Raw genomic sequence first — 24351 nt, 5'->3', positions numbered from 1 at the left:
CTCTAGCGACATAAACATGTCATCTGTTCAACCTTTTCAATTTGAACCCGAGGAACATGAATAAGCATGACAGCACTTTCGATATTTCACAAAACGCGCAGCAAAAGCAAAATATACAGGAAAGACGGGATGAGACGAGATGAAAGTATGAAAAAAAAACAGTGTTCTGCCCAAATATGCTACACCGGCGAAACGTCCTACAAGAGGCGAATTTCACACCCAAAGTACTACCGTGCGCTTTCAGCTTGTTTTGTTTAGATGCATACAGACAGAACATACTAAAGATGCCTTAAGAAAATACTTAAATGTAGTAATATCAAATAACGGTAGTTTAAATATGCTACGTGACTAATGCGGTCAACAGATCAACAATCTGCTTTAATCCTACCGCATGAAAACACAATGCTTAAAAGTATGAGAGGGAAACACATGCAAAAAGTATTTTAAGGCAATGAAAAGGTAATTAAAAGACTCAATAAAAACACAAATAGTAAGTACTTGCCGCTTTTAACCGATAAGCGCATGTGTTGGACGGTCTCGCCGCGTAGAAGGAATTGCAGTAACCTGGTAGTATTCGTTGAGTAACAGTGACTATCTACGTAATCACTCCGAGCGTCCATTGCGTGCTTAAAACATGGGCGCCCTCCGTAGGTCAAAACATGTACTAAATATTATAGATTTTTAAATCAATGGCAATATTTTATGTGTTTCTAATAACATATTTTAGTAAAAAAGAACGATTGTGGCTTATTAGAGCCTACAAGTCTTTAAGTCCAAGGTTCCCTTTAAGTTCACTGCTTGTTGCCATACATATCTGAAAATGTTCATTAGGTTGCATTCACAGATATATTTTTATCCACACGTTTTAACTTTTGCCTTAATGTAGCAGTCTATTGTACATAAATCATATGTAAATATAGTGTATATATTCATCCACTACATTACACAAACTGATGGCTGAGCGATATGACCTAAAATTATTATAATGGGATAATTGATATGATTTACTATGATAATTTTATATATTGTGCATTTTTCTGAATGTGTTCTTAAAATTTAAATGTGTTAAATGTGAATATTTCCCATTAATATGGGCGGAAATTTGCGGATATCCTAGCACAATATACTAAGGGAGTGCAAAAAAATTGATTATTAGATGCATCGCGATTTGACACGTGATGATTCGATTTCGATTCATAAATGTTAAAAAACGATGATTTTCCCTAATAAGTCTATGACAGCCGCTCGTAGCGGAACGAAATTCAAGACACGTCTGCTGCCTGGACACCTTGCACAACGTTATGATGGATGCCTCAGGTTACTGAGCGAGAGATTTACTCTTTTCAAAAGACTGGAAAATAAATTTGTGTATGAGACAGGCAGAGACCTGGCGGTCACGCTTCTGTGCGTAAGTTATTTTTCAGACCGCGAAGGGAAGAGAGATAGTTCGTTGCTCCTTGTCTTTCAGTTGTCCAGCAGTAGTTTCGTTCATGTCAATTGAAAAATGTCCTGAGTGTGTTGCTAAGACCCGTGTGTGTCTATAAGAGGTGAGACCCTCCTGTACTGTTTAGCCTTTATTGTTGTTGTTTTTGAGATGCTAACAGTTAGCGCAGAGCGCTAAGCTAATTAGCTAATTCTCTAATGTGTATTTCCATGTCCATTTGTGCGTTGTTTGTCGGTGTACAAAAGCTACCCCATATGCAGAACGTGTAAAACCATGATTAAGTACAGCGGTAACACTACAAAAATGTGAAGTAGTACAGAAATCAGTGAAAACAAAGTATATTGGTAAAAACAAGTCTTATTTCTAAAGACACTTTGTTTCCAGGAAATGTGGAAAATGTGTGTAAATTTTATTGTATTGTTTAGAGAAATAAGTACTGCCTTTAAAATGGTTAATGTTTTTGCACTTTCTTGTAAAAAAAAAAAAAAAAAAAAAGCAGTTTAAAGGCAGCTTTTTGTTGTTTTATTGTATTCTTGAAAGGTATACGTAATGCCTTTAAAATGGTTAATGATTTTCCACTTGCAAAAAAAAAAAAAAAATTAATTTAAAAAGGGAAAAAAGCAGTTTAAAGGCAGCTTTTTTGTTGTATGGGGATGACCATCGTTTAATAATCGAATCGTAGCACCCTGAATCGTAATCGAATCAAATCGTGGGGTGCCTAAGATGGCACACCCTTACAATATACCCTGGGTCAGTCAAAACAAAAAAACATACAAAAAAAAAACATCTTTACTCTGTTGAATTTAAAATGACAATGTCTAAATTCACAATTTCAATGTAAGAACGATCTTTCAGCCCTATGTATGAATGAAAATATTTTTTGCTTTCAAGAGCAAAGCCTGATCCGTTCATGCCCTTGACACAGTGCCACTTTTTTCTAGGACTGGCTTTGTGGTAATCAGACAGTAAGTACCTGTACTATCCTGTCTTTGGGCTGTAGGCCTGCCCTCTCTGCAGGAGAGTTTTCATCCACAGCTCTGATGTACTGGCCAGGCCGCGCCCGCTCACTGTGCAAGTTGAAGCCATATCCGTTTGCCTCTCGCCGGATCACACAGAGACGTGGTCGTAGCTCAGGGATCACCTCCTGCAAGAGGACAGAAGAGAGGAAGCAAATATTTTCAAGATGCTCTGTGTATGCTTGGCCGAATTAATATTTAAACTACCCCAACCATAGGTGTCTGCTCGTGAAGAACAAGAGGCACAAAGATGACTGAGAGCTCCAGGGAATCGTTAAGCATGAATATAACGCCCAGGTCGAACATGCAGGACGTTGCTGCATGCTGATGTACTCAGTATTGTGTTTGTAACAGTCCTCAGTAAAAGAAAACGGCACTTTGAGATCACGTGACTCCACACCAGGAAGGAAGGGATTCGTGAATGGAAGCGTGTGATTGGAGGCATGTTTTGAGGAGGGGTGACCTAGGGGCACTTGAGGAAGGGACCGCTTCCGCCGTCTTTCAGGAGCTAATGAGTACAATAGATTCTGGGCGTGGGCCTGGAACCACCTCGTCTCGTTCTGTCCCCCTCCGGGATGGCAGGACGCGTTATTGTCATCCAGGAAAAACCTCCTAAATCCCTGGACCTCCCTTCCGTTGATGATGCAGTTTCTTTATTTAGTCGAGAACACTTGAATAAATTTTTAATTGGAACAGCATTAACTGCAAGTATGACGTGGCATTGGAGAGTCAGGTCAGGCTAACCTTTAACACTGTGACCGAGTTACTGCCCTCTGTCAGGGTGAAAAATGGACAACCTCTAATTATAGCTGACTCATAACCCTTCTGTAGAGAAGCTGGTAAGAAGCAGCATGATTCAAACCTTTTGGTCAATTGACTATATTATATGAAATCTAATCTTACTGTAACTTTTTACTTCACGTCATGTGTTCTGTAAAGCACATTGGTATAGCTGTGACTGTTTTGAAAGTGCTGTACAAATCAAGTTGAGTTGCGTTAAATCATCCTCCAATTTGAAAGGGTTTAAGTGACAAGTCAGCCTACAAAAAGAAATATAATCAACCAAGCAATTATTTCACAAAGCCTACCATCCCCAATTTCTTTATACTAGATGTGTATTTTATTGTATCCTATTATTATAAACTTTGCTGTAAAATGGGAATAGCATCACCTTTTTAATTTAGTATGCATCTGGCTATCAACCCTTTTTTGGAGGTGTGTGTGCGCCTGAAAAACAAACTGCATGCATGCATCATCTGTAAGGCTTATCCCTATAAGGGTTACGGGATGCTGGAGCCTATCCCAGCTAACTATTAGTAGTGAGGCTGGGTACACCATGAACTGTTTGCCAGCCAATCGCAAGGCACGTAGAGACAAACAATTTTTCACACTCACAATCACACCTATAGAGAATTTAGAGCGTTAACACATCTTTTCGGGATGTGGGAGGAAGCTGGAGTAAACCCACACAGGCACGGGGAGAACATGCAATCTCCACACATGAAGGCCGGAGCCCAGGATTGAACCCTTGATTCACCTTGCTGCCAAACAAACTAACATAGATACGAAGAAGTATATTCAACTGCTGTTTATATTTTGATTCTTTTAACAATTCACTAATGTGCCATTGTACTTTGTAGTTACACTGACAACACTCTGTTGTCAACAGCAACGCTGAATGAGCATCTTTGCTAGTGTCAATTGTCAACTGTGTGAGCACACAACATGTTTTGTGCTGATCAGATGTGCAACGGATAAGCACTTTGGACTTTCAACAGGCAGGTCAATCATTACACTAAAGTGATTGTCTATGATTTGTCATCCTTTACCTCAAGTGCAAAGCAGATTTCTTTTCGCAATCCAACGTGCACAGCACACGGGAGAGCAATGCGGCTCGCCTTTTACCCTATCTTCTTCGGGTTAATGTTCAATTATACGGTCCTGAATCACCATGTTTGTCAGCATTCTTGCCTCAAGAATTGTGTCTACTACATAAGATATGGAAAGTACATACTGTCTTTTGGAAGGTTAGGACATCAAGTTTGCCAAAAACAACTTTGTGTATGTTTGTTTTTCTTCTTAACTGTGCAAGCTCCAGTTGCTTGTGATACTGTATCATCAGTGCGCTACTACTCTTTTCATCATAACAAATGCTAACACTGAATGTTGCGATGCACTGATAACTGAAACAAATTTGCTTGGAAACAAGTGCAAGGACAAGTACTTATTTTAAAGTACTCACTAGGTTGGTAATGTCATATCTTCAAATGTGATAATGATTAGATCACTGTTAAAGTCAGGCTGGTGAAGTGGTATCTGTGTGTAGTATCTGCGAGTTTTACGAGTACGAGTGATGATCAGACGTAGGCTGATGCTGTTATCAATATGCGTTCCTAGCAGAAAGTTGTATGCAAAAATTAAATAAATAACAGGCATAATGCACATTTAATTTCTTGTACTGTTGCTGTTAAAAAACAAATAATGAAGAAAATTTTTTAATGAACCCTTTCAGTACCATTGGCAATGAGAGACGGCCAATCATGTGGCTCTTAAAGGGTACCTCGGACTTAAAGACTTGTTGGCTCTAATAAGCCACAATTGTTCTCTTTTCGTACGGTATGTTATTAGAAACACATAAAATATTGCCATTGATCTATGATCTATAAAATCTATAATTTTTAGTACATGTTTTGACCTTTTTTAGCCATGTTTTAAGCGCGTAATGTACGCTCAGGGTGATGACGTAGATTGCTACTGTTACTCAACCTGGTTACTGCAAATCCTTCTACGCAGCGAGATGTCCAACATATGTGCTCATTGGTTTAAAGTGGCGAATACTTACTATTTGTGTTTTATTGAGTCTTTTATTAACTTATCATTGCCTCAAAATACTTTTTGCGTGTTTCCCTCTCATTCTTTTAAGCTTTTTTTTCTTGTAGTAGCTTTACAGCAGATTGTTGATCTGTTGACCACATTAGTCACGTAGCATATTTAAACCCCTCTTATTTAATATTACTACGTTTAAGTATTTTTTAAGGCATCTTTAGTATGTTCTGTCTGTATCATCCAGACATAACAAGTACTGTAGGTGTCAAATTCTCCTATTGTAAGACGTTTCGCGGGTGCAGCACATTTTGGCAGAACACCTTTTTTTCCCTACTATTGCCTCATCTCATCCCGTCTTTCCTTTTCACTTTGCTTTTGCTGCTCTTTTTGTGAAATATCGACAGTGCTGTCATGCTCATTAATGTTCCACTCGAGATCAAATTGAAAGGTTTAACAGATGACATGTTTATGTCGCTAGAGTCATACTCTGGAAGCCCGGCAGCGTAACCATGTGATGTCACCGCCCTGCGACGTCAATAACAATGGCGACCTGTTAGTTGAACTAATTTTACAAATTGCATAAGAACGAAAACATCAAGATGGGTTTCAATATTAAAAATTATTTTAACTCATAATAACCTTTATCTTTTAAAAACTACAAGTCATTCTATTCGTGGATCCCTTTGAAAACTCAATTAAAACTCTTTAAATGAGTAAAGTTACCAGTAGACGTCCAATCCATTACAAGTGGGAGGGATGGCAGCGAATGAATGTTCATTAGCTGTAGACTGTCAATGGATTGGATGTCTCGCACCGTCAATGACAGCCAACGAGTCATTGAGGAAAATACAAAAATATCCTCCATTACTATCAAAAGCAGTGCAAAATCAAGATTTCCCCATTGTAACTAATTTCTGGTGATCTGTAGTTTCGCAAAAACAGATAAATGAAATCGATACATTTGCAATCCAATATCGTATCCGCATACAATATTTCAGTATTGATACGCACTTTGATACTTTTGAGTCTTGACCACTCTAGGCCGAACAGAAAATTGTATTTAAAAAAAAACAACATTTAACATATGTACGTTTTCTTTCTTGGGACGTATAGAGTTGGAGGAAAATCTGCAAAAGAATCCTCCAGCATGACTGCAATGTGGACTTTTGCTGAACACACAATAGCCATGAAGGTGACCGAGAAGGACACGCTGACGTGGTTTTACTGCTCATTACTCCCTGTAGTTATCTTTATTGAGGTGCTCATTGCAGGTGCGCGGCAGCAATTTGGCAATCACAGCTAAGGACTTGTTCAGATGTACCGGACGCTACAGAAAGAGAGCCCTTAAGGAGTGTACAGCTAATTAAAAACTAGTAACTCCTTCTCATACAATCAAACGAGATAGAGGATAAATTTATCTGACGCTGAAAGACAATGAAAACAGTGTTTCGTTACAACATGTAGCCTGTTTCAGACAGTCAAAGATCCTTCATGAATGTTTGGTTCATGTTTGTTTATATCAATGCTTGTTATGCATGTGTGATGTACATAGGAAGGAGGGAATGGAGATGTAGAGCACCAGTGACAGTTCTTTGCCAGAGCAAACTACTCCCACACGAATAAAGAAAGATACTGTTTTTTCAAAGTAATACCCCGGCTCTGACATTGACAATCAAAACTGGGTATTTGTATCTTTTTGATAAAGTAAATGGAATTTACTGATATAGCTCCCATATGGAATCGTATTTAAAATATATAAGTGTACACAAAGGTTATTCTTAAGAAGCGGCTTAGCTGAAATGGACCAAGATTCAATAACAGTACGTTTAAATAAGGGCTGCAGCTATCGATCATTCGAGTAATCAATTAATTTATACATGAATTAGTTTGATTAATAGAGTAATCGGATAACAAACATTTAATGCGTTGCAGAATAATTTTAGGAGATGTAAAACAAAGAAGCGTGTGTATGCTTGCATAAACATTTGTGTTGACCTGCATATCCATTGGCGCCAAGATTGCACTTTTAAAATGGTATTAAATGCAAATGCTATATAATATTCCCTGAGTGTTTCTTCAAACTATACAGAATTTCACTTTCATCTCACAAGAGCCAAAAATGCATTTAAAAATAAATTAAAATACCTGAGCTTAGCATCAAATGGTATTTAAAAAAATGAGGAACTAAGTAAACCAAAAGAACAAAAGAAGTTTAAGTGTCTGATGAGTCAAACTGATATGTAATTTTAGGAGATCGTAATAAATTTGCATAGCAAAAGTCTGCAGCTTAAATGCTATAAAATGCTATTGTTTTTTTTTTTTTTTTTATTTTTTTTTTTTTTTACAATTCTCTTAACAAATTGTTCAAACACATATTCCCACAAAAACAATATGCCTCTAAACTAAATTACAATTGCATAAACAAACATATTTGCTCAAACAAAAACTTTATGTTGGCCTGAACAGGGAGCAGCTGGATTCACCCGAGACGAGTTGTGTCATATTCACTGTTGTCACCAGATGGCAGTGTAACTTTCCAAATAATTAAAACTAAATGCAACAGTTTCAGAACAAACCATAACTATGCCACTCTAATTAAACGAATCATAGAAGCAGCAAAATTAAATTCGAAGCTTTTTTCTAATCAAATTACTCGAATTAATCGATTAATCGTTGCAGTACTGGATTAAATTACCTATTCATTTCATGTACTGCATTCATTGTACCACAAAAGTATCTACTGTAGTGTCTAAAGTTCAATGTCAGGTATTGAAATTCCTTATTGTGTAGAAGAACATTCATTGTTTCAAGATGAAAAACTCTCAGTGACACAAACTTTCCCTCTGAGAAGGGAAGCGTTAAACAGGAACTGTTGACACATCTTCTCTCAATATGCTTCCCTCTACTCTGACCAACTTCCTGGCATCAAAGCAAAATCTAAACGCTAGCTCTCTAAATGCAGAAAAAAACAAGAAAACACACCTCTTAATACAGTGAATACCTCTTAGCATTTTAAGGGGCAGAGATACTCTATGTAATTAACACATAAAAAAATTCAGCATCGTATATCATATACAGTATGTTTCTGAGTTGAAAACACAAATCAAGAGAGACAACTAAATCAATGCTTCAATGTAAACAAGCTGACCATGAGAGAGTAACCACAACATGTCCTGACTGGGACCAGACAACATCTGGGGGGACAAGTAATCCAATTAAGGCTGCAACGAACTGAGTATTTTCCTAATCCGCTTCTAATCTGTCACTCACTATCTAGCAGGGCATCGTTTCACCTTCCTCTGTTGTGTTTTTTGTCAGCAGGAGGCAAATACCAGCAGAACAGCCGTAAATTTCGCTCGAGGGAAATGTCAAAAGCCTGGTGGAGATTCAAGTACAACTTGTTTAAGCTTCTCACAATGTATGGATGATGTTAGCATTGTTATTCATGATACACGTCCAAGAACAATGTTGAGAAAAAGAGCCTACAACTGTAGGCTACGGGAGGAATGCTAGTTATTTTCTGCGTTTTACGGGTGATTGACACTTGAAAGGAAATTATGACGCGTTCGTTATTAGAGCTTGGAATCTTTGGGCACCTAACGATTCGATTACGATTACGATTCAGAGGCTCCGATTCGATAATAAAACGATTATTGATGCACCCCCCTCCTTTTTTTTTTGTTTTTTTTTTTGTTTTGTTTGTTTGTTATGTTTTGTACATTAGTTCCAAAATTGTTCAAAAATACTCTCAGGCTAAACCAAACTACTATTTCAGTATCAAGTTAACATAGCAGTAAACAAATATACAAAAATAACAGTAAATAAAAAACTCCAGTCCCCATTCTGTATCGGCAGCTTTAAACTACATTCAATTAATTTAATGTTGTGAATCAACCATTAAAGTTGTTAAAATTGCTCCCGTTATTCCATAATTTCCCTTTTGTCTACTTTCGACATGTGAAAGTTTTAAAACTATTTTAAAGATAGATTCAAGTCAATATTTTACCGATGTAGGAGTATTTTAGATCAGGTTCACTTGGAAGGTTCGCTACAACAGCCTTGCAGGGAAGTGTACTGCTTTAAGATGGCAGCCGTTTACTAACGCTCGCATCTAGGTTTTTGTAGATGTGCTGCTAACGCTACCGAATCTATATTGCATCTAGTCCTATATAAATGATGTTTACCGTAACATTATGTGCATGTACTTTGTAACAGCTTTTCGGCAGCAGTCAGGTATGTTGTTGTGTTTTTTTATCTCGAGGCATGAGTTGAGCTAGAGCCGTGAGTTGAGCATTGGCATTACCCGCGGGGCCGGGTAATGAGAAGCATGATGTTTAGCTACTCTCGCTTCGTTCCTTATTCCGTCCCGAAGACCGCGCGGCGCGCTGAGTGTGTTGTACTTCCGCTTTACTTGGCATATTTCAATAATCGGAATTTGGATGTTTGTGAATCGTTCTCGAATCTTCCACGGCCGAATCGCGAATAATCTAAGAATCGGAAATTTTGCACACCTCTATTCGTTATTGTAGTCGCCACAATGCTTAGGTAACATGTAAAACATATTTTTGAAAGGTATACTTTTTAAAAGGCAATTTATGGGAATGCCCTAATCTGAAGGTCACTAGTATGATTTAGTACTTGCTATACAGATTTAGAAGTTGCCCTTATACGTAAAAAAAATAAATGTACTTGAATGGACAACATATAATTGCGATTAGAGGTCGAACGACATGTGATTTTCAAATGCCGATGCTTATAACGATATCTAAAAAATTTTTCAGCAGACAGCCGATATCCAAAGCCGATTTTGTAAGCTTTTTTTGAAAGCATGTAGAAAAGGATAGGCAATTAAAAAAAAATAAAAGTCCGTCAACAGCTTCAAATTTACACTGATGACCTGAGACTTAAAGGATTAATTCGGTATCAACGACCGCAGAACTTCTTTTTATGATTAATCACACTCAGCAAGAACAGTTAATTATTTTCAGATAATTAAATCCACCAGGACGTCACAAAAAGATGTAAACAAATGAGTTGGAATTTAAGAGGATGCCATTCTAAAGCTAACGCTAACGTGAATGTTATGCTACCGCTACATGTTACATTTAGAGTGTAAGGATCACTCAGTTAACACCTTTAAATTCTAAAGCAACATTGCATATTCTTTCACGCAAGATAAATTAAAAAAAAAAAAAAAACGTAATTTACAAAACAGGCAAGCCTGAACCTTCCTATAGCAGCTTGCCTCCAAGCTGCTGCAGGGTCCTTCCAGGGTCCTACCGTCACTCAGCGACGGCCATAGTTGCCGACGAAGATGTTAGGTCAAAATCTTTTTTTTTTTATAGGCTTATTGTCTTCGTTAATTGGCCGATGTTGGAAAAAAGTCCATATATCAGTCAACCTCTAATTGCGATAAATGCAATTTTTAAATGTTTTTCCATTCAGAACTGGCCACCAAGTGCATTTTCCATCCAAGTTAATTATTTGTAGCAGGAAGTAATATTGTTATCATTAGTTAAAACCAGGAACATACTTTCCTTCATGTTAGCACTATTACATTTCTTTGAGAAAATGTAACTTCAAAACAACTTCCAAACTAAAACTACAATAGTCACCATATTATTAAATTCATGAGCCAGTCAACATAGTATTGAACAAAACTGAATAACAGGTAAAATGTTGTTATTGTCAAAAGTATAGAATACTGAAATATTGTATCCCTGATACGATACTTAACACTATAATGACTGACCCCAGAAATAATGAACAAAAAATTTCAAGATTTTTTTTTTTTTTAATTTGAAAGCTTTATATGGCCCTTAAACATAATATTAAAAAAAGTAAATTAGATGATTTGCATTTGTTTTCTTGTTGCATAAATGATACACTAAGCATTACATGCAGTTCTTTTGGTAAAACAAATATAACTTAAGTGAGATTGAACACCCCCGCCCACTGCCCGTACTGACCCTCGTGAGGAAAAGCAGCATGGAAAATGAATGAATGAATGATATTGAACACAGTAAGGTTTTAAACAAAGTTTTCTTTAAAATGAGGTCCAGAAATGTGTTGTCATGGGGTAAATTTGATTTTACATTACTCCTGGTTCGAAAGGTAATTGAGGATTAATTTTTTAAACATTTTCTTCGTTAACCAGAGGTGAGTAGAGTAGCCAAAATTGTACTTAAGTAAGAGTAGCGTTACTTTGAAATAATATTACTCAACTAAAAGTAAAAGTAGTCATCCAAAAAAATTACTAAAGTACAAGTAAAAAAGTATTTGGTGAAAATAATACTCATTGAATACTCATTGAATTCCTGCCAGAGGGAAAAAATATGACAGAAATGAAGCATTACTCGTCCAAAGAGCATGAGTGCCCTCTAGTGGAGAAAAAAGTTAATAGTTTGATTAGTGAATATAGTAGTTTCTTCATGGTTATGATTATGAAATTAAAAGGATCATATCTCTGGTTTTCCGTGGTCGATCGGTGCCAAATGAAGACTGGAAGAGAGGTTAAAATCCACGCTTTCGAGTCATGTTGAGGCCAGCGCTCTATGTCAAATACTTCATTTTCTACGAAGAGGAAAAATATAACGACTCCTGTCTAGCTCAAAGTAGCGGAGTAAGAGTAGCGTTTTTTCTTCACAAATCTACTCATGTAAAAGTAAAAAGCATGGCGAAGTAAAACTACTCAACTAGATTTTTCTCAGAAAGTTACTCAAGTAAATGTAACGGAGTACATGTAATGCATTACTACACACCTCTGTTGTTAAGTCATTGGCTGCCGTTGATGGTGCTGGACGTCCAATTAATTTTGACTGGGAGAGGCGAATGAACATTCAATGGTACTGAAAGATGAGCATTCACAGCCAGTCCTCTCAGTTTAGATTAATTAGATTTCTATCGTTGTCAAATGCAGGCAATGAGTTAAATTCTGAGTCACTTCCTTGTTAAATTTAGGGTACTCACAAGTCACTCGCTGTTGATTGTGGGTCACTTCTGATACATTTTGCTGCATTCCAGGATTACATCCTGTACATTTTGGATTATTTCCAGTTGATTTTAGGGCATTTCCCAGTGACTTTCTGATCTTTGGTCACTTCTTGTTGATTTTGGGGCATTGCTGGGCCACTTCCTGTACATTTTGGCTCACTTCCAGTGATTTTAGGTAAGTTTAATGTTTTTTTTTTTTGGGTAAAAATAATGACAACCAACAAAGAAACACTGAAAGAGTTAATTAAAAAAATATAGACTTAATTTTGGATTTTTTATTCATGTAGCATTGAAAATGTTTTTCTTTCTTTTTTTTTGTAAATGAGTATCAATATTGAGTTTAAAATGTTAGTGTCGTGACCACAGTATGTTGTACATTCATTGTATTGGCTGCTGCTGTCCATTAAATTTTGTACATGCATTTGTAACGTTGTACCCATTGAGTTGGCCAGTGAATGAACGACTGCAGTTTCTCGAGCAATTTGAGCAGGCTTTTGCATATAAAACACAGAGGCGTTGTGTTGAATACCAATCATACCAAAACAATGCCAGTCCTCATTTTATATTCTCCAAACACACGCGGCACAAGGTTGCCTCTTTGAATCAAGCGCTCCATTTTGTTGCAGTTTTTCTTTCGCAGAAGCAAGACTTTGCATCGTCATCTCATTGAGGCCTTTGTACTTTTTGGGGATTGGTGTGAATGCACACAAATGTTTGAAAACTGTGCACATTATCCTCAACACTGGGTAGTTTTAGCTAGAAGGCTGCTGTAGAGGAGGTGGGCTGTGGTTTGTGTGTGTGCCAAGGAGTGTGTGTTTGTGTTGTCTGTGAGGGGCTGCCACTCATTCTACCATCAGCATGTTCAACTGCAGGCCTGCCATGCACACACTGTGTAACATCCCTGGCTGCAGGCTTTTCCCCCATAGCTCATCCAACACAACATGCCTCATTGTTAACGAACAAGAACTGAAATATCTAATTCTAGGTTGTGTAATATACAATATCGACTGGCCTCCTTCTGTGCAAGCAGCTGCTACAGTAAGCGGTGCTTTTAGTGAAGCTGTCATGCTCAGCTGGTCACTCTTTCAAGTCTCTATCGTTTATTCTCCTCCTGTTCCCGCCCCCTCTCCGGCAACTTTGGCTCCTTTGATCAGCATCAAGAATAACCGCGTAGTGACACTCCGCTAGCGCCACGGCCGTGACGCGACAAATCGGCATGCCTCGTGGGCCTTGTGCTTGTCATGTGTTGTTTTTGGCACAGATTAACAATGTCTACATGTTTGATGGCCTCACTATTGTGAAGGTGGTCTCTTTTTAAGCGCTACAGTGTAGGTTTTGTACTCTTGAGTGCATGGAGCTCACCGCTCTCCCAGGCGGCACGGGGGTGTTGGATTTCAAGCTGGACCATTGGATCAGTTGTGAGGCTGGGAGAGGAGAGAAACAAAGCAGCCTACTGTCCCCGACTTCCATTCGATGGGACAAACTCGACAATAGACACTAAAGATACATTCTCGAGAGGTTTCTCATTACAATAGACACAGCAGGGGAAAAGGCCTGTAAATAGACAACCAATGTCAGTCAACACAGCAGGGGTAAAGACTGTGATAAGACAAAATGAGGAGATATTGATGAACAGACTGGACTATCTTGAAATTCTACTTGTAGGTCCTGTCTGCAGCACCTTTTCTTTTTTTAAATGCACCTAGGTGACCTGCCGCTGATTGACAGCTTAGTCTCCTCAAACAACAAGTTTTATCTCCTCAGCCAGTCTTCCTGTCTTCTACCCGCCAGCCCTGCAGAGCGGGTTCCCCCCACAAAGTTCCTTTCTAGCCTTCAAGCTCACAAACGCAACTCCTAAATTCAAAAAAGAGGGGCAAAAGCGGTGAGAAAAAGTACAAGTTGTGGTAACACAAACGCATTTTAGAAGACCACAATTTACCTCACAATGCACTCAAATTGTGGGTACAGTACACCCAAAGCTTGCTTTTATATTCATTCTCATTACTAAACCATGCATGTTATATGAATTAAGGACTACAGGTAGTCCCCATGTTACAAAGTACCCGACTTATGTGGTTTTGACTTTACGACAGCGGAGTGTCGTCAGCCATTTTGTCGCCAGTCATTTTTTATTTGTTTTGGCGCGTGAACAGTATCTTATTATTCCTCACAGTATCTCAGTACATTATTTTTTACTTTATTTTATCAATATGGATGTTCTGCCCTTTGGTGAAATGTTTATAGTGGTACCTCTACATACGAAGTTAATTCGTACCAGGACCTTGTTTGTAAGTCGAAATGGTCGTATGTCGAGCAGGATTTTCCCATTAGCATACATTATAATTCCAATAATTCGTTCCACAGCCAGAAAACCTGCACTAAATTCTTAATAAATACTGCTGGGACTATTGCAAACAGCAATTACACAGAGCAAAACAAATATATTATCCGAATTATAATATAATAATAGTGATAATAATACCTATAATAATGTAACGAATTGGGGTTGTAATGTGGCGGTTGTGTTTTGCGTGGTGTACCTGAACACACCACGTGGCTGACTTGACAGAGTGAGAAAGAGACTTTACTTTCACTTTGTTCAGCTGCGGCAGACAGTAGGCATCTTTGTGTTGCAGTTTTGAAATAAATGATTAAAAACCTGACGAAGCTTGCGATTCTTGGGCGGTGTTATAATAATAATAATTGTCACCTTAACTTATAAAGACTGGCGAACGGAGGTCAGAGGAGAACCGCTGAGCTTGTACTCATTCTATTGTCAAGCCAGTTTACGGATGCGCCCACCAAGCTCATATTTTTCTATCATTTTAATCTTCATTTCAGTGATAAGCCACATTTTCCCCCTTTTTTCACCAACTGCACTAACATTCTTGGAACCCATGTTGATTTCTCTCCCAAGAAAATCCGCCGTGCGTCCATCTTGCAGGAAAAAAAGAAACTGCGGCACTGTCATAAATCATCGTATTTTCGAGCATGTCGTCAGATGTAAAAACAAATGGCGAGTCAAATTTTACATCGGATGTCGAAAAGATCGTATGTCGAGGTACCAATGTATTTGATTATAATGTCGACTTCTGTTTTGTGATGCATGTTTTTATTTTGCCGTAGGAAGCGTACCAGGTAGTACTTCCACACGCGAGTAAGAACGCATGTACAAACGAAGATGAACGTATTTGCGCACACAAAGAAGAGCGCACGCGCACACAGGAAGAGGAGCGCAGTTGCTCCCACGAAGAAGTCGCACGCCCGAGTGAGAAAGAGAGGGGAAAGATTACAGCTTTGCTCGCGGTCTAGCTCGGAATTAGCTCCAACGTTTGGCCAGGACAGTACAATGACATATATAACATGCTTTTGGGCTGTTATTTTGACATTTAAGGAGTATTTAGGGGTACTGAAAGGGTTAATTCCTTCTTAAGCGGAAATTCGCCAGTGCAGGAACGGAACTCGTTCGTAACCACGGGACCACCTGTATACTTTATTTGCCTGCAAATGAGCATGTTAATGGTTGTTTGTGTAAGTGTGTCCTGTGCTGAAATGCTGACCAGGGTGTATCCTGCATTTGGCCCAAAGTCAGTTGGAATAGGCTCTAGCTAAACCTGACCGGATAAGCAGGATAAGCAGTAGAAAAGGTTGGATAGTTTTATTGTTGTTCCAGTTAGCAGCGGAGGAACAGCACTGAATATTACAGTAGGTGTTTTTAATTGTACAGTTACCGAATTTAGCAGCATGAAAATAACTGTCATCATAATCTGATCATAATATAATTGCAAAGAATTTGTCATACACAGTTGCTCGAGTTTATTCCCACTCCCAGTGGAGTACTAGTACTATCAAACTAAACAAAGAATGAAGCACATTATACGTTGTGTGTTTAAAACAAACATGTGACTAACACAGCATCCATCGATCCTGTAGCGTGATGGGTAATTGCACACAAACCGTGCAGCAACACACGAAGACAGAGAATATAAGAATACCAAAGGCTGATATTCTTTTTCCTGTATAAAAGGCAACTACTATTACTGCAGTTAATTGAACAGCAGTCGAACAACGACATAATTAATGATGCACAAACAGTTTAATTACTTATATTCTCTTTAATTATGTTGTTGTATTATGTTTTTTTAACAGGGTAAAACACAGTAGCATGCTTTTTTTCTGGAACAAATCGATGATATTTCCATTCATTTCACTTGGGAAATCTGATTTGAGTATTTAAAGTCAATGAAGCATAGTTAGTTTCAATATGTATTTTAAAACAAAAAGGGGAGCAGGGTTCATGCATATTACTACGGGACTATATTCTATATTGTCTCTATTATATGGTGGGAACTGAGGAGAACAAGTAGGGGTGAGTCTATTTCAGGGTGAGCAGCAAGTCATTTCCCCCTCCACCCCCGGCAGGGTGCGGCCCTCCCGCTTATTGTCCGGCTGGGGTGGTGAACCTTTAGCAGAATGGAATGTGGCATTGTGGACTCTCGCTCCGGTAGCGACAAAATCACTATCACCAGAAACACACCTACCTGCTTTTACACACTTACACACGAGGCCCAGGTTTCAAGCCCCGCCTGGGCCACAGTGGCCTTGGACTCACGACAGTACAGTAGAGCTGTTGTTTGAACTGGCGTCCCTAAGATGTATTAGTGACATGGAGCATAATGATTTGCATAAGTGACAAAATGAGACCAACTGTTTGCATTATTTCATGGAAGCAGTTCTTTTTGTGAACAGCGCACATCCTTTATATGAGTCACAACCATTGTTTGTCAGGACTCATCAGCCCCCGTTCTGTGACATTTGAGAGGCTGTCTTTATGTAAATACTGATATTAAAAAGGCCAAGCTGTCACAATATTTCATCTTATATTTTATATAGATAAGTAGAAACATGTTTGAGTAATATTTGAAACACTGAAATGATATTTCATTGAGCATTTTTATTCTTCAGCTCAAAACTAATAGCTTATGACTATTCTTTATTATCATGGATTTTTTTCAATTCTCTAAATCTATCTATAGTTGTTGTGTGGTACTATTGACAGGAAAGAATATTGTACGTGTTGCACTTCACAGGGGGAACCTGGCTCTGACAGGCTTTGGCAATGAAATATTAAATACTGCATGTGAACGTGACTTTGGTTAGCTAGGTTGGTTTTGTAGCTTGTTTACTTACCTAGCTAAATGTTTGCGTGAGGCAACCAAACATTACAAGTCTGTTCGGTTCTAGTGTTATTCACGTCAAATTTCAGTGTTTATTCATGGTATGCGATTGTAAAAATAATCTTAGCTTTCTAAATCATTTAAAATTTGTTTGTTATACTAACTCGTTCTAGCCCCTTCAAGACAATAATACATGTGAGGAGTTTTGCTTTGCAAACCATCCACACAATGAAAATGAATTATTTCATCTGAATCACAAATTCAATCAAATTGTAAGGTGACAACAAATGCTCACCTCTGCTTACTTAAACCACAGCAACACTAAATTCCCTAACAAAGTGTGACATTTAATGCTTTACATGACAGTTTCTTATAAATAATTCTAATATGTCCTCGGTAACATTTTACAACAAGGGTCCCTTAATTAACATTAGTTAATGCATTTTTACACAATCACTCATGTTTAAGTAACATGACTAAGGGTGTAACGGTACATGTATTTATATTGAACCGTTTCGGTACTTGGTGCTCGTTTCGGAACGGAGGCGTACCGAACGAGTTTCTGACGTAATGTAACCCTTACTTTTCGAGGCTGTGAGTCGATCGGGTTATAGTTTCTTTGTGTATATTATATTTACTCCGTCTTCTTACTATAATGAGGACCAACACGGTAGGACAGTAAGAAACGTTAAGGGCGCAACAACGTGGCCGCCGCAAGAACACAGTGAAACACGGCAGGTTAAGTCAATCAGCCAATGCACACCAGTCGCAGTGCGGCCGCGTGTTAAACGCGTCCCAGAAGCGGCTCGACGCGATCCTGCGTCAATACTACTAGCTAGCAGACCGGGCAGACCGGAAGTCACTCGTGTAAAAATACGGTGGATCCGGTCCATTTTCAAACTAATATGCAATCGTAACCCACTTTTTGAGTCCATCAGATCTCTTGAGTGGTAGATCGGGGCACAGTTGACTTGTCTTTGTCGATTTACAGTTGTCTTCTCTGCTATAATAATAACCAACACGGCCCCGTGTTCAATACAAAACCCTCCTACCACAACAAAACAAGTAGGAACTAATATTCACATAGGAACTAAAGTTATACAACATAAAATATACAATATAAATGAATACAAATCGCATTTGTAAAATACAAACACATAATAAAATAAATAATAGCCCATTTAAATAAAATAAATTGAAAAGAGCTAAAACACCTGTAATTAAATAATAAGAATAACACACAGATCCTGCTTACACAATTAAATTTATCAATTTCTGTGTGGTGCTTTAACTTCAGAAAATCCACCAATAAAGCTTTTGAAAACCGTTTATAAGAAAAAAAAATTCATTGAGGCATTTCATTTGTAAAATACATGTTAAGATCCTTGTCATTGGGACTGCTTTTCTCTTTAGCACAGGACTTCTTTTTTATTCTTTCTTTCAGAAAGAAAGCTGACCAATACGCGGGGTCTGAAAGGCAAATTGTTGTTGGGTTATTATCTTTAAATACCCGCTACTTTTTGAGCAGAATTCTAGCTTTGTATAGGCTACTGTTCCTATTGTCGAAAGCACAAAAGTGTGTAATAAACAACTAGCACATTTATATTTTGCATTTTGTTTTCTTACTGTACCGAAAATGAACCGAACCGTGACTTCAAAACCGAGGTACGTACCGAACTGAGATTTTTGTGTACCGTTACACCCCTAAACATGACAATAATTTATTTAATCCCTGATCTAACATTTTTAATATATTTATTAACATGAGTTAAAGCATTAAGGTATGATGCATTTTAAGACAATAACTAATGTTTAAGTAACATTACAACAATTCAGTTAATGCATAACCAGACAGTAACTAACAGTTTGGTAAAATTAAAAATATATATAGGGTTAGGGTTTAGGTTAAGGGCTTGTTAACTTAAGCATTTATAATTTCATAGTTAAGGGACACACGCGCTACACTTTACAATAAGGGTCCAAAAAGCATTCAGTAATGGTTAATAAAGGTTGGGGGGGGGGACTTAGGCATTTATAATTTCTTAGTCAAGGGATACATGTGCTACACTTTACAATAAGGGTCCAAAAAACATTCAGTAATGGTTAATTAAGGTTAATACAAAGTAATACTTATGAGGTACGTTCACGTGAAATAATACCATATTTGAGTTTAGGTTATAATACATAATATATATATAATACATACTTTACATTAATTCACATACACAGTGCCCTCCATAATTATTGACACCCCTGAAAAAGATGTGTTTTTTAGCTTCTAATAATTTTTTAAAATTCAAATATTATGAGACCTTAATGGAAAAAATGAGAAAAATCCAACCTTCAATACAAGTGCATTCATTCAGTAGGGAAAAAAATCCCACATAAAGAAAAAATTATTTGACATCAAATAATGTGTGTCACCATTATTAGCACCCCTAGTGTTAATACTTTGTACAACCCCCTTTTGCCAACAAAACAAGGTCTGGGGACTGAGATGGCCATGGGAGGAGCTTGATTTTGACTCACACAAAAATACACACGGTCCCAGGCTTCAACTGGGACCGTGTGCTTTGGTCAGATGAGACCAAGCTTGAGCTTTTTGGCAACAAACACTCTAAGTGGGTCTGGCGTGCCACGAAAGATGCGCATGCTGAAAAGCACCTCATACCCACTGTGAAGTATGGGGGTGGGTCAGTGATGATGTGGGGCTGTTTCGCTTCCAAAGGCCCTGGGAACTTTGTTAGGGTGCATGGCATCATGAATGCTTTGAAATACCAGGACATTTTAAATCAAAATCTGTTGCCCTCTGCCCGAAAGCCTAAGATGGGTCGTCACTGGGTCTTTCAGCAAGACAATGACCATAAACATATGGCCAAATCTACACAGAAATGGTTCAACAGACACAAAATTTGTACATTAGTGCATTAATAAATAGTTATTAATGTATACTGGTACTAATAAGTGATTATGCTATTTTAAAATGAGAAACATTGCTCTGTGAGTCCTTGGGTGCTAGTAACCTAACCTTAAGTATGGTATTATTTCATGTGAACGTAAATATAAGTATTACTAAACCTTAATTAACCATTACTGAAGGTTTTTGGACCCTTATTGTAAAGTGTAGCACATGTGTCCCTTAACTAAGAAATTATAAATGCATAAGTCAACCCCCCCCCCCCCCCCCCCCCCCAGTAACCTTTATTAACCATTACTGAATGCTTTTTGGACCCTTATTGTAAAGTGTAGCACATGTGTCCCTTAACTAAGAAATTATAAATGCTTAAGTTAACAAACCCTAAACCCTAACCCTATATAGGCTAATTTTTTTTATTTTATTTTACCAAACCATTGGTTACTGTCTGGTTATGCATTAACTAATGTATTAACTAATGCATTAACTCATGTTAATTAATATATTAATAAATATTAGATAAGCAATTATATAAATGATTGTAATGTTACTTAAACATTAGTTATTTTAAGGGACCCTTATTGTAAAGTGTCACCGAGTCCTCTTGCAGACTTGTCATATGGACCTTTACTTCTGGAAGGCAACAATCAACACAGGTTTGAGGGTAACTCCTCTCATGTTATCAAGTGCACGTGAAGTCACAAAAAGACATCAATGCACATATGTGCAACCATGTGAACACATGAGCCCTTTCAACATGAACTCTATGATAAAAGGTGGCATAAAGTGAATAACTAAGCATATTTGATCCTGTAACACATACGACTTGCAATAGTGAGATGTGAACAATGCCTGCTTTTGTCACACACAAACTAACAAACACACTATCAGCGGGAATTTCTGTTTACTTTGAACCTTGACTAATATTTAACCTTTCTGTATCTATAACTGTTAACCTTTATAGTCTTAAATGTATTATGTCATTTCAGTTGCTGCGTTATCTCAGGCACACAATCAGTACACTATCTTAGCACTGGGCTTAAATTGTTCAGTACACGAGACGGCATATGCGTGAAACATTTTAAGTATATTAATATACACATCATCATTTTAATGCTGTAGTGATTTGATAATTATATTAATCGTACAATGTACATTGCACATATAGAAGTAGATAATATGAGCACAATTTAAAAAATTATCCAAAATTATAAAACAACACAATTATTGGAAGAAATATTTATAAAATGGAGCTTAAATTGCGTCGAGTGTATCCTTTGGCTGCGCCACCAAGGGGAAACTGAAAGTGAGCTATATCCATGCGGACCTCCACATAACTGACTGACAATCTCTGATGAGGGTGAGTAAGAGGACAATCAAGAAGACAAGGTGGGGTAACCTTCCACTGATAACAATGTCAGGAAACCAGAGCATATTTTCAGCAAGTCCTTGGAAGGCAGAGGCTCCCATGTACAGTAGCAGGCAAACAGAAAAGTTCAATAAAATATCAAATAGGCTTGTGAAAATGATCGAAAAATATCAAAGTATTGGAAAGTAGAATTACAAAAGTATCGATAAATTTGTGGGGCTGGGCAATGGTTGCAAATTTTAATCAACATTAATTGTGTGAGATTAAGATGAATCGCATTCTCCAAAATCATGAACTCAAGAGTAGTAATGAACACACTTTTATTCTAAACATTCTGCAATAATAATGAAATAATAATCTAAATTAACTCATTGGCTTCCATTGGCGGCGATAGATGTTCAATCCACTTGAACTGGCAGAGGCTAGCAGGCAATGAGCTGTTAATACACAGTTGAAATAACAAGCTATGTGATTAATTGCATTTGTAATGAATTCAAAAATAATATTCATCAAAAAAAATATTTTATGTACTTAATGAAATATTAATCTACATCTATTAACTCACAATGAAACAATGACTTCACATGTAGTTAAAATAATTAACTGTGTTAATTAATATGTGAGTGAACTAAGGCTGCATCTATCGATTATTTTAGCAGTCATTTAATCTAGTTAGTTTGAATAATCGAGAAATCGGACAAGGAACATAAAAGATTCAAATACCTGAGCTGAACGGTATAAAATAATAATAATAATAATAAATGAGGATCTAAGTACTACAAAAGAACAATTGGCTAACTTACAATGCAAACGTCCACTAAGTTAAATGCTATATAATGCAAACTTTTTTTTTTTTTTTGCGATGCCCTTGATAAATGTTTCAAACACATATTGCCACAAAAAAAAAAAAAAAAAAAACGGCTAAATATATCTATAAACTAAATTACGCATGCATTAAAAAAACATTACCTCAATCAAAAACTTGATATGTTGGTCTTAACAGGGAGCAACTGGATTCAGCCATGTGAAAGGAGTCATGACATATTCACTGTTGACACTAAAGGGCAGTGTATCCACCGAAATGAATAAAACTAAATGCAAACACTTTCAAAACAAGCCATTACGACCCCACTTTAATTAAACAAATACTCGAAGGAGCAAAATTTAATTCAAAGCTTTTTTCTAATCGAATTACTTGAGTTAATCGATTAATCATTGCAGCACTAGAGTTAACGAACTGACTCACCCAACCTAATGAATTTGATTTTGCACTACTAATGGGTTTATTTATGCATTTTCCTTGTTAACTCATTGGCTGCCATTGGTGGAGCTAGATGTCCAATCCATTTAAAGTGGGAGGGTTAGAAACGAATGAACAGATTATCATTCGCTGTCACTCACCCAGTTTAAATAGAATGGACAACTAGTAGTGATAAACTCATTTAAAGTTTATAATTTTGTTCTCAGGAGCCACATGTTTGGATGTCTATCATCGTCAATGGTAGTGACTTTACTTTAAGGTTTATTTTTTATGTAGAATCCAAAAGGGTATTGAGCATTTTTTAAATATTGATATCGAGTTAAAAATTTTAGTATCGTGATAGAACAGTAATATCCACACAATAATTATTGTTTCCCCTGCTAATGTGGTAAATGATTATTAAAACTTGCCCTTTCATGAGTCTAAAATCTTATCTAGCTTGTCCTCAAGGCATCCCATTAAATGCTGCAAATGAGGCATGATTTGTGTGAAAAAGGTCAGCTCTGATAAGAGTCACCAACCGCTTCCTTTCATGGAGCGGAATTAAGATTCAGACACAAGGGTCATGCAACACCTTCTATACTCAAATATCAAAATTTGCATGAAGTCCATGGCCTCTTTAAATTTTCTGGCCTTTTTATTTTGAAATAAAGTACAGTGTTACAAATGCATCTAATGACACAGAGCGGTTCTACACCACTATAGGATGAAATGAAATTGTATTGCGGTCCTTTTTTTTTTTTTTAAAAGAGTTGTCCAATAATGACTTTTAAATTGATGATTGATATCCTGATATTGTCCAACTCAAAATGTCTGATACTGATATCAAACCTATACCGATATATGCGGTCGTGGACTTAACATATTATGGCTAATTGAATTGTGATGCCCTACTCGATTGTGTTAATAATGATAAATGCAAAAACTTCAAGGTTTTCCAAATAAACATTCTGTAAAAAATAAGAGAACAACTTGGAAAATGGAAAAATTGCCTGTATTGCACCACTATATTTATTGTTGAAATCAAAATAGTGCATACATCAGTTTTTTTTTGATCAAGCGCAAGTGCAAAGTGCTAATATCACATATGGACATGCATAAATCGGCCCAAAACCAATAATGAAAAACCGATGTCGATATTATCCGATATCATTTTAACATGCTTTTATCGACTGATATTATAGGCTAACCGATAATATCGGGCGACTCTACTTTTTTTGTCAATTGCCTATTGATTAATTGGTAATACCGGTACATATTGGAACAATCAGGTAGTCACAAGTCGCAAGGCAAGTGTAAAGGTGGAAACACATACAGTAATAGTAGGCCCGCGCGACACGCATGACTTTTT

General features: G+C 37.2%; 1 protein-coding gene across 1 annotated transcript in view; it reads right to left on the bottom strand.

The window, feature by feature from the left end:
• Positions 1-24351, bottom strand: part of nherf1b (NHERF family PDZ scaffold protein 1b) — a 63724-nt gene that overhangs the window by 22645 nt on the left and 16728 nt on the right. The window contains exon 2 of the mRNA XM_057860819.1: positions 2418-2588. Coding sequence (XP_057716802.1) covers positions 2418-2588 — 171 coding nt within the window. The remainder of the gene's footprint in view (positions 1-2417; positions 2589-24351) is intronic.

The sequence above is a fragment of the Corythoichthys intestinalis genome, chromosome 16 (genome assembly GCF_030265065.1).
Source record: "Corythoichthys intestinalis isolate RoL2023-P3 chromosome 16, ASM3026506v1, whole genome shotgun sequence".
NCBI classification, from domain to species: Eukaryota; Metazoa; Chordata; class Actinopteri; order Syngnathiformes; family Syngnathidae; genus Corythoichthys; species Corythoichthys intestinalis.
This window is presented reverse-complemented; position numbering and strand designations above follow the sequence as displayed.